Source organism: Thermobia domestica, chromosome 18 (genome assembly GCF_964235325.1).
Source record: "Thermobia domestica chromosome 18, izTheDome1.hap1.1, whole genome shotgun sequence".
NCBI classification, from domain to species: domain Eukaryota; kingdom Metazoa; phylum Arthropoda; class Insecta; order Zygentoma; family Lepismatidae; genus Thermobia; species Thermobia domestica.
This window is the reverse complement of record NC_137471.1, coordinates 1,565,573-1,578,221: the sequence shown is the minus strand read 5'-3', so window position 1 is coordinate 1,578,221 and position 12,649 is coordinate 1,565,573. Positions and strand designations below refer to the sequence as shown.

The 12,649-nt window shown below is 36.6% G+C and overlaps 1 protein-coding gene across 1 annotated transcript in view; it reads right to left on the bottom strand.

Annotated features, from left to right (window-relative positions):
* LOC145676145 (23 kDa integral membrane protein-like) overlaps window positions 1-12,649 on the bottom strand; it is a 59,111-nt gene that overhangs the window by 5,713 nt on the left and 40,749 nt on the right. The window contains exons 3-4 of the mRNA XM_081747052.1: window positions 8,103-8,267; window positions 5,495-5,698 (exon numbers count right to left, since the gene is read on the bottom strand). Coding sequence (XP_081603178.1) covers window positions 5,495-5,698; window positions 8,103-8,267 — 369 coding nt within the window. The remainder of the gene's footprint in view (window positions 1-5,494; window positions 5,699-8,102; window positions 8,268-12,649) is intronic.

The window sequence follows — 12,649 nt, the reverse complement described above, 5'->3', positions numbered from 1 at the left end:
TATAGGCTTCTTTCGTCATTTCTATCCTTGGTTTTATTTCACGTTCGCATTTCATGTCATTACTCAGAATACTACCCAGGTATCGAAAACTATTCACTTGTTCAATTTTCTCCCCTCCTACTTTTATGTTTGACTCAGACCCCTTCGTTCCAATCACCATGGCTTTTGTCTTTCTAACATTTATTTTCATCCCATATTCTTCAAAGCCCTTTAAGTTAGGACTGGATTATTACTCTAGCACGTATGAATACTGCAAATTTAATTGGAACCACTGGCTGACAGGAGAAATTGACTGACTCTGTATTTGTGGAAAAGATACTTGAGAACCGATGTAACTCGGACTATGTTTTAAAGAAATGTGGATTTTAAAGGTCCAATATAGAATATAATACAAGGGTAAAAATGTTATTGCAACCACATAATAGGAAACATATTTTAATCTCTAGACTTTTAACGAACTATGATAGACGAATATATTAAAATGTGACTTTATTTTAGAATTTTTAATATAACTTAGTAGTTGTTTTTATCTTTACTTTTAAGTTTTGACGTCTCAGTGCTTTAGAAATTGACAAACTACAAATAATAATAATAATAATAATACAAAAATAAGATTGTAATAAACATCCGGAAAATATAATCTTTGATTTGTGAATTTTATAGAATAGTATAGTAATACGAAAGTTCACTTTTACTCTCACAGCCTTGAAATCATTGATCTTTATGGTTCTCTATCAATTAGCTCGTGTTGATGACGTTAAAAAACATTTTTTTAAAAACTTTCCTGCATTAGTTACGCTTCATTATTGCATAACATTCAATATATAGGCACAATATATTAAGAGGAAAAAAATGTGAACGAATTTCCAGTGTGATATTGCTATATGGGGAACTTACGAAGTTAATTTGGCGTTACATTAAATTAAAAACAAAACAAAAAAAAAATAACTTCAACTATATACGTACGTACTTATATAACTTTATAGCCATAAAAATCCTCAAACCGGAAATGACTTATAAAGTTACATGCATCTTATCTATTTCCGTGCAATAATTATCTATTGATATATCAAGAATATTGCTTACACTAGATTTTTTTACTGTATCAATTTTTAACCTTTGTTTTTTTATATCAGAAAGATATTCAGTAATAATTGATTAATGGTTAAAGTTTAAGTGAACGTCAGCAGATTATCAAATTAAGACCAAACCATACACAGAAATGACACGTTATTAGACCAGTAAGTAAAGAAAAAAGAAAACGAAGCGAGTATACCAAACTGTGTATTCTAGAGAAAGTGAGTATTCTGTGACGAAATCACGAAATGTACTTGACCAGTTTTAACTCAAGATGGCATTAGTCACGTTTGTTTTCTTTTCTCTCAAGGTGACAAATACGTAATAATGGAATATTTCAAGGAACGGATATTAGAAAAACTTATTGCTTCAACTAAAGGAAGTGAATTCTTAGAAGCTTAGTTTACTCAGAGGTATGTTGAAAGATAGAAAAACAAGACAGCCTTCGACACAGATAAAATGTTTGTGTAAGACTAAGAATTCATTATCAAGGAAACATTCATAAATTAACTGTTATCTTTAAAATTTCTACCAACTGCAACTTATTGAGCGGGTTACGTCTAAAAGTCAGGATATTGCTTAACCGAATGTGGAAACGAAATATTATTTTTTATTTAAAATATACAGGTTGAATCTGTTAATTCACGAACGAACTAATATTTACGGAACCTATTACTGTAGGAAAAAAAAACTTTCAGCTTAACGTTCTACGATTATGCCTTTTAGCTGAGACCAAGGACGCCCATCAGGGGGGCAAGAAGGGGCGCTCGCCCCCTAGAGGAAATTGTACTTTAGAATATCGAAAATCCAATGGAATTTTTACATTAGTTACAGCAAAATTTGAAACTATTTTTGAAACGTCGCTTATACTTGCCCCCCCCCCCTTGGAAACCACAACATGGGCGCCCTTGGCTGAGACGGATGATTAAGGCAAGAAAATGGTGATGGAAGACTTGGTAGAATGAGAATGTGGGAGAAAACGGGAGTACCCCGAGAAAACCCACGGACACAGTGTTATTCACCTAAACCTTACTTTGGGCGGGGATGGAAACAGAGAGGTAAGCGCCCTAACTTCTTTAGACGAAGAACATGAAAGTCATCTGTGGGAACAGAAACAGCGGTAAAAAGTGTAGCTGACTGCTATGCAATTGTAATGCAAAGATAGCTTCTAACTACGTAGCACAAGTTTAGTTTTTATCTACACTATCTGTTGATTTAACAAACTCGTCCTTCGATTTAACGCACTTATCCTTCGATATAATGAACATATCCTTCGATTTAATGCACTTATTCTTCGATATAACGAACACATCCTTCGATATAACAAACACATCCTTCGATATAACAAACACATCCTTCGATATAACAAACACATCCTTCGATATAACAAACACATCCTTCGATGAAACGGACATATCCTTTGATGTAACGGACATATCCTTTGATGTAACGGACATATCCTTTGATTTAACGCACTTATCCTTCGATATAACGAACATATCCTTCGATTTAACGCACTTATCCTTCGATATAACTAACATATCCTTCGATATAACTAACATATCCTTCGATGTAACGAACATATCCTTCGATGTAACGAACATATCCTTCGATGTAACGAACATATCCTTCGATGTAACGAACATATCCTTCGATGTAACGGACATATCCTTTGATGTAACGGACATATCCTTTGATGTAACGGACATATCCTTTGATGTAACGGACTTATCCTTTGATGTACGGACTTATCCTTCGATGCAGTTGCCGGACTGGCCTCGTTGGCTAGGGCTACTTAGCGATCACCAAGGACCCTAGGCCTGAGGGGCCCACAGGGATCACGAGGTGCAGGATCTGCAAGCCTTGGTCAAATTTTCGCGATCGCAAATGCTTTCTTGAGTCTTCCTACCAAAAAGGTTGCGGAAGCCTAAGTTCGTCTTGCCCAGTTCGAATGTCAGTGTGGAAAAAGGAAGTGAAAGAAAAATGTTCTGTTTATGGTAAACTAAAGAAGCTTAAAAAAGTAGGTGCAAGTCGTTGGTGGAGCAAGAACAAAGCTCTTGGCGCTATAATACCTAGGCACATTGTAATGAGAGAGAGAATTTAGAATCTAGTAAGTTTGTAACTTCCTTGTCCGTTTGTCCGTTTTGCTAGAAATATCCACAGGTAACTTCAATAGTAAAACGAAGTTTTTAGCACGTACTTTGGTAGAAAAATGGACTACCTTTGAAACACTTGTGAGAGCTTTAATCATCTCTGACTTGTTTAATGTGACTTCCCCTGTATCAGTATTATTCCAGTCTAAGACTTTAGATTACCTCAAAGCTTGGAGTTTAGTGAATGCATTACAGGAGCAAATAAAACAGGAAAGAAATGACGAAAAAATCCACAAATTATACGTAAAATGTGTCGCATTTGTCAAAGGCCTGAAAGAAGTATTCAAAGGACAATTAAATTTTGTCCAGAAACAAGTCCCCGTTAAAACGAAAATGTCTGGTGAAAAAGCGAGTGACGAGAGCGTGAACTTTTCTCCCTATGAACCTTTCATAGTCGCATATTATGAGATCCTCGAAAGTGCTCTGCAAAGCATTGTGGAAAGATTTGTGCCAAACGAAAGTTTACTTGTTGATTGTCCTGGCTAGATCCCGAAAGACTCAGCGAAATTTCTAGTCTTGATGTTGCTGACGTCCCTAGTGATGTTTTCTGCCGTAAGAAGTCTGAGATGTTCTTGGCGGCAGGGGAGGAGTACTAAGACTATCAGGAGGTGCAAAGGCTGAAAATTGATAAGGAGGTGATTTGTCCATTGGTTTGGAAATAAGGATGCAGGCTTTATTAAACGAAATTCTATTAAGGACCATTAATTCCATTATTTTCTTCCAGGCAATCTTGACTGTCAGCCGGATGAGCAAGGCTGCAATTAATGCATTTGTACAAGTATCTGGTGCGTGAGAAGCACCGCAATTTTTGCAGAAAACTTTAAGCGGCAGCTGTGTTTGAGATGCCCGTATTTAAAACATCCATGTAGGCATTGACGGATCGTAGGAATGTAGATGGAAACAGTACGACGAACATAATAAAGTTTGATATCCTCTGGAAGGATTTGAGAGTTAAAAGTCAGGATGACTGTTTTGGTTGGGTGAAGTTCATTGCTAGAATCTTTTCGGTAAATCCTCCTAGCTGACGTAATCTACACGTGACAGGAAATGTCGGTGAGTAAATCGTCCATAGTGATGTCAAGATCAATATCCCGGACGGCGCAAGTAGAGAATAGTAGGTGGTTCGGGATGTAAGCATCCCACTAGTTTTGAGTTATTAGGGGGTGTTTCAGGAAATTGTTGGCTTCGTCACTAGAACGAAATTGAAGTTTAAGTTGTGACCGATAGATACAATAGAGTCAATGCCAGGGATATCAGCAAGATAATTTTCGACTGATTGCCATAACATGCTTTTTCCAATGTCATCAACAGTGGATTTAAGAAAAACATAATATGAGGTTAGATGATTAGATTTGTATTTGTTTTTTTTTTTTCAATTGTGTAAAATTAGTATCTTTGTTGTGAAAAGTAACCGTGGGCGCCGTAGGGCGAAGGATATCAGGTATGGAAGTTTTGGCTTGAACAGTAATGATAGGAACAGACGGCTGAAGTAACATCAGTGTCCATGTTCATTAGTAAGGTATCCGAATCTCGTGCATGTGGAATAGACAAATTAGTGACATCAGCCATGTTGGGGTTTCAAAAAGAAACCGCAAAACAAGATGAAAAACCCAACGAAATAACACAATATATGCAGAAAAGACAAAAGTAATAATTAAGAACACAGAAAAAAACGACACTGAGCACAATACTCAATACAACACTCGTAACCAAACTGTAATCGCACTGCACTTTTACTACTATACACGAACTAGAATACTTCTATCTTGTTTATCTTTGACTTCCACAGGCTTTATCACCTAACAACGTCTGACCAATTCAGGATGTGTCAACATTCTTAACACATTCTGCCAACAGTAAAATATGCCCTCGGAGACCCATGAGATCAACGTAGACAAATTATGCAGAATCTGACCAATACTTTGTAGGGCACCCAATGGGTAAGGCCAGGTGGTTTATGTCAATGTTGCGATCGCCCAGTGCCATGAGGACACTTGAGGAACCACCTAACATGAAGAGGTAGCAGAACTTCGGTCAACAAATCTAAAAATAACAGCAATAAGACCGGCCAAATGCTGATCAAATTATGTCTTAATTTAATCCAGAGAATGCAAGTTTTATTGTGCAAGCAGCGTGCTAAGAGATGGGAACATGTGAAGCTTTAAATTGGAGTAGTCACTCTGCACTTCCCTGTTCTATAAGTTCCTGAGATAATCTACACATCAAAGCAAAAAGTAAAACAAAATTTTGTCTTTTGTATTTACCTCAACAAATGCAATGGCTATCCCAACACTAGCAATAATTATTACAGAATTCCTCAGGAATTTGACAAGTTTATCCTCACAGCCATCCTGGTACAGATCCTTATCTTCGAAATTGCAAGTACTTTTGTTGTCCTTGCAGCAGGATGCTGGAAGAGATCCTTGCTTCTTATAGTCATTTGGTCCTTCCAATCCGCAGCATTCCAACTGAAATTTGGAAATATACAAATAAGTGCTAGTTAAAAATACTAGTTAGGTGTCATATTATAACTACTAGTTGTTGCGTGAAAGCCTTACTATATGTTAAAGTCGTTCTTTATTAAAAAGTTGTAATTCTTTATTTGTCCTATTAACAAACAACACGTGTATTTCCTCCGGCATAATAGTTATCCATGTTCAAATAATACAATGGAAACAATACAGTTTAATCAGGCGATGTAATTAAATCTTCTCAATATATCTCCGTATAAATATACAAATATTAATGCTCAAATCTAAATATACTATAGTTATAACCTTCGTCCTATTTTGAGATAATTTAATTGAAACAATGCAGTTTTAAAATTGCAAATGAATCATCCACAACAGTTTTAAATTTTGCAAATTGTCTGCACGCTAGCGGCATCTATTGATATCAGACAGGCAAGTGGCGACACCTATTAGCTTAGGAATTAGCGTTATTTATAGTCATAGACTGACAGGTTTATACTGCTTTCCCGAAATTAAAGAGTTTGCACATTCGCCCATTCATGATGCCTGGGAAATGAGATATTCACCAATCCGAGAAAACATGGTCGAATTGTAATTTTGTTGATTCTAATGTAATGTTTCGAGCTTGTCAATAATAAGCTCATGATGGAATTACCTTGTAACATTATAGAAACCAGTAATAGTATCAGAAAGAAAATTAAGACTCTGGACGAATAAACTGATCTTCATTCCGTAACGGTTTCCGTCGACGCAGCACAAAATCTGAGCTTTAGTTTGCGATAATCATGTTTTGCGTTGTGTTACGCTCTGCAATTTCAGCGAAGGATGGTACGGAAATAAAGCCCACGGATATATAGGGCAAAATTATCTTGTAAGCAGAGGCGGCGAAACCGCCCGGGATATAGCTCGGTCAATATTTAGGGAAGTATCAATTCTTTCTCGTTCTTTCTCCCGTTTCCAACTACCACGCAAACATTGTAGAGATAACATTCTGTTTAATAAACTAGAGTAAAATAACAGGAACATGGACAGTATTGTTTCGTTTTCGCTTTATCGCTTCTCACCCAACCCTGTTGAACTTAGTGTCCATTGAGTGAGTGACAACGAACAGATATATAAAGGAACAAAAATATTTAATTTTCGACACCCTAGAATAAAGTATAGTCGAACAGAGCTCTTCCTTACTCCAGAAGTTTCTCTTCTTCTCTCCTGCACTTTGTTTAGACTGATTACAGAACCCAAGGATCTTATAAAATATAGGATCTGCCCTTACAACAAAATCTTGAAGCTATACGTCACAGTTTCGCCACCCCTACTCTGCCACTGCCCAATAGGATCGCAATGTTTTGAGCCAACAATCATGGCGGAAACGAAAGTAGCCAATCAGACGATGCAAGAAACGAGAGTAGCCAATCAGACTTGGCAATGCTCGGTCGTTTTTTGGCTTCATTGATTTAATAGGATGAAGATACATATGGGCAGATCCTCTATTTATAACATCCTTGAGAGAACGTTTTCCTTTGAAAAAATCTAGAATACTAAAACATAGATCCCCTTTGCTAGTGAAATACCTTATTACTATTTCTAACGTCACTCATGGTACATATCCTACGAAGGAACGAGTACGAGAAAAAGGGAATGGACCATTCAATAACAACTCCGTGTGTAATAGTATTTTCCTTGACAGAACATTGTTCCAAACAATTACAGAAAAGTAATATCAGTGTTGAAGTGATGAATAGACGAGCAGAAGTAACGAAGCATTCCTTTCAGTCGAAACTTAACGACGTCATTGAATTTTATGATAGTTTTGGAAAACGCAGAAAATTTGAGTCCTACAATTCCACAAAATGAAGACCCCGGACCAAGGATCTTATAAAACATAGGATCTGCCCTTACTACAGAAACTTGAAGCCATACGTCACAGTATCACCACCCCTACTCTGCCCACTCCGTCCAATAAGATCGTAATGTTTTGAGCCAACAATCATGGCGGAGACAAAAGTAGCCAATCAGACGATGGCGAAAACGAGAGTAGCCAATCAGACTTGCCGATGCTCGGTTGTTTTTTGGCTTCATTAATTTAATAGGATGAAGATACATACAGGCACATCTTCTATTTTATAAGATCCTTGCCCCGGACGGACGGACACACGAGGCCTCGTAACGTAACGGTTTGCGTCAACGTAGCACAGAATCTGAGCTTGTTTCCAGATAATCAAGTTTTGCGTTGCGTTACGCTCTGCAATTTTCCTATAGGGTGGTACTGAATAAGGCTCACGGACGAACAGATTAACTATATAAAGGAGCTTTAGTAAACCAAACTCTTTTCAAATATTAGAAGAAACCTTTAGTGAATATCTGCTACTAGTACTATAAAGTACGAATAAAATAAACTTACATTCTGTTGCATGTCGTCCCATTCCTTCTTGTCCGTATCGTTGTTCGAATTGAATGTCTTTTTCAATATTTTACTGATTTCGTCACTCAGTTGGTCTCTTGAGAGGAAGGCAACAATTCCAACAGCCAACTCCAAGATAAGGATCACCAGCAGGAATACAGAGAACTGTAAATACAAAAGCACATGGTATTTATAATATATTGCAAACAGATCTTAGAAGAAGAAGAAGAAATAATAACATTCTACTTTTAATCATTTTATTTTATTTTATTTGCTAAACTCAAAGATTATTTTAGATTAAAAAAAAAAAAATCTGTCGGATTTGACAGCGTCACGCGTTCTACTGTAAATGGAAAGTCGTATTAAGTCGTAAAACATTCCACAAACTTGAAATTTGGACGTCGACTTACAACGGTCACCTGAAAGTTTAAACATTCCTGCAGCAAATAGTTTTTCATTTGGAACGTCCTAAATGAGTATATGCTTTCTCTCGTATACGTTAAGCATATTTAAAGGTTTCTCGGGATATCTATATATTAAAATGCTAAGTTTATATGTTTGTCTCCAAAGAAAAGTTTATATGTTTGTCTCTAATCTCTTGACAATGAGATTTCGAAAACCACAAGTGCTAGAAACGTGACGTTTTCGCTGGTAGATTCCAAATTTTGTGTAGATTGTCCAGTTCCAATTGAATATTTAAAAAACGTAGTCGTTATTTCTTTATCAAATTTTTAGGGTTACGCTGGAAGTGTTGATTTTTTTTTAAAAAGCGACATATCCTACGGGCTATACATTCCAGCACAACACAGTTGTATACAGGGATTGTATATTTCTCAGGTGTTTGTTTCATGGCTAAATGATGAAAAACGAAGCATAACCATTTCTCCAGGCTAAGATGAATCTTTATTGTTTTGAGTGTTTTGCCCAATGAACACCATATATCACTGACATAATTAATTGTGTGTGGAATGTGTTTGCTTATTACATACTCCATGCAAGAAGAAAGAAAACACTGGTCGTACATGAATTAGAAACTCCACCGGAAGTAGGCTCAAATTTTGCAAAGGGTGCAAGATATTGGAAAAATAATCGAAAGAATTTCCCTTTTATGGTACCCCTTGCCTATTTTTATCACGACGTCTTTCACTTGCCTGTAAAGGGACATGTACAGATGTTGTAAAGAATGACAACGAAATTCATTCTAATATGTGAATGATGCGATGTGTAGAGAGCGCAGATTCAGCTAGCATTTTTTTATTATTTCTTCACAACCAGGAGTCATAGGACGCACACATAATGACTGGTTGAGAAATGAGTATCCAGCGGCAAACTGTTCGTCCATATGTCACATCTGAGAGATCCCATGCATTATCTTGTTCATGTCCTACTTTTTTGTTGGGGTGCTTTAATCTTTATTCTCGGAGTTTGTTCTCTTTATTTCTAACACTCTGATGCGCATTCTCGATTCAAATTTACGAAACTAAAGAACACTCTGCTTCCTCTTCCAAACCGTCGCCATACTGTAATGAAGTGATTGTTTGTTGCTCGTTAAGACGCTGAATTCACAATGTTGCCAACTCAAAATTTTTAAATTATCAAGTCCATTTCACAAATTACTTCATGTTGACGCAATTCTTCGTTTGGAATCCATTAGTCACAATGCTTTCAAATCCAACGGGACTTCAAAAGTACCCTCCATTTTGTTGCTCCAAGCAAAACCTAAGCAAGATTTTACAGTATGACAGAAAATCTGCCCAACATTTAGACAAGCAAGACAGTAAACCACCTTTATTTTTCGATGTTAGAAAAAAAATTTGTAAAATCGGCTGGGATATCCCATTAAAACTTTAAAAAACCGATTACAATACGTTGAGGGGTGTAAGGCTCGGATTATATGGACGATCAAACATCCGAAATACACCTCTTTTGATATGCAGGGGATCATAAAAGTTTCAGACTTTTAAAAAACTACAATTCAATCTTTTTCAATGATAAAATACTTTTTTCACTTTTTTCATTGCTTGAAAGTAAACTCAAGTACTTTTTCTTCAATAATAAGAAAAAATAATAATCGCTTTAAAAAGCAGTGCTTTTATAAAATACACTATGAAGATGATTTCTTTCTGATGGGGTAAAACTAGGAAATGGGATCAACACTTAAAAGCATTGGGCGCTCTTCTTAAAGTTGAAGGCTAATGCTTTTATGGATAAAACGTTACATTACGCACAATGCTTTTATTATTTGCGAGATAAAATCAAGGAATGGGATTAAGACTAAAAGCATTGGGCGCTCTTCTTGAAGTTGAAGGTTAATGCTTTTATGTCGCCTATTCTCATAGAACTGAGAAACTCCATTTAAAAAATATCCAGGAATGGAGAGATCATGAGCGTCCAGTTCACATCACCTTTTGTCGATAGAACGCTTCCCGGGAATTTTTCGTGCCATAAGTTCAGAGAAGTATGGCAAATTCGAATATTGTTAAATTGTGCATATCTCCATGCTAATTCGCCAAAGATTATCCCACACAGCAGTCACATTTTAATCTCACCAATCTAGCCACTGTTGCTAGAACACGAATTTTAAATTGTGATGTTTTTATTGGTAAACCCCTTAACAAGCAGCAAACGGTGGATAATTGTTTACAAGTAATTCATTTTATACAATGTTTACAATAAAACAAAGCTGCAGCGAAAATTGTCCAAAAATATTTACTGTTGTCGGGTTTAGGTATCTGAACAAAATTTCAAGGGTTGTAGGTAGTGTGGAATCTAATTCGTGTTACGTATCTTTGCTTTAGTAATTCAAAATAGAAATAACGTTCAGCCTCTGAACAAAGCATTAAAATATTAGGGAAGGACACGAGTCGAGTTTCGAGTCGGGTCAAAGGTGATTTTCTCGAGTCGAGTTGAGTTTGATAAATGGCTTGCTCGTTCAGGTCGTTTTAACTAATTTTGAAATCATTGCTTGATTAGTGGAAAGCGACAGCCATGAGGATTGTAAGCAGTAATGTGGAATATTTTTAGTGTTGCTCACGAGAGGGGACACTGTTCGCATTTTGTCTCGTCTCGTCTCGATAACGAGACAATAGATTTTTATAACGAAATAGCTTTAAATGTGGTGAGCACATAGCGTAAGTGTATACTGTAGTTCTTACCATCAAGGCTGAGACCTGCACAGTCGAATTTTTGGTCCCAAGCAGAAGCCAAACCGGGTAGTGATGTCAATCGGCTCAGCTTAGTTCAACTCAGTTAGCAGCACGAGCCGGTTCGGTTGGGATGAGCCATTGGTTCAGGTCAATTGAGCAGATGGCTTGAGCCGGCGCGGTTGGGATGAGCCATCTACTCGGATCAAGTGAACAGATGGTTAGAGCCAGCTCAGGATGAGTTACCGATTCGACTCAAGTGATCCATTGGCTAGAGCCGGCTCAGTTGAAACGAGTCGAGCTTTAAACAGAACTCACTCGTGCCCATTCCTATAAAATATCAATGTGTGTAATAGTTTCGCAAACTAACTGAACTTTTTGGATGAAACCAAAGCTTGAGTTAGTTGGAGAAACTCTTACACATCGATATTTTAATAAAACCATTGCTCTTTGCTAAGAGGCTAAGTTTTAGTGTGAAAGTCGTGAAATGTAAGTTGGAAGATTTGACTTTAAGAATTAAAGTAACCTACTAGAAACAAGGTAAAAACAAAAAAAAAAAAGTACGGAATCTTTTCCTTCCGAAACAATAAAGCAAATGTCACTAAGTCATTTGAAGGAAACCGTGGCATTAGGCCTATACGTTGCTTGATTATTGAATATGGCAAACTTCCAACGTTAATATTGTTTGGTATTTTAATCATGTGTCATAGCTACGAATACTGGAAAACGAAAGAATCTTGAATAACTGTAATCCATTGAATATAATGATAACGTACGGGAATTTGTAATTTATACGCAGACTTTATAGTATTTCAAAGTTATTTTAATATCAAAAAGTACAAAGTCATTATAATCGAAGACATTTAAGTAGCAATGCAACGGTAAAATTAACATTTTATCGCAACAAATTAAGTGGAGAACACTTAAAATATGTAATAATTCTTGTGTACAACTTGTGTAAAAAAAAGTATTAACTTAGCTTTTCGCGATAAAATGCTAATTTTTACCAATGTGATTACCTCAAGAACCACCACTGCGACTTAAAGTGGGTTTTAGCAGTATTACGAGACAAGAAGAAATGTTAATATTGAAAGAGATATCCACGACGGAATCTAATAAAAATTTGTGCAGTCGATCAGGGCCGGATTAAGGGAGGGGCTTAGGTGGGCTGTAGCTCAGGGCCTCCACTCTGATCAAAATCTCAACTCACTGTTTAAAAAGAATCATACAAGATACAACCATCATCATGAGGTAAAATATGACCAAAAATATGGAACATATTCACTTATTTTTCTTACTGTACTTTGACAGAATTGTATTAGGCAATGTCAGCTAGGGCAAGGTAACCAGACGTCCCGTTTCAGCCGGGACAATCCCTTATTTTTAACCGTTGTCCCGTTTTTT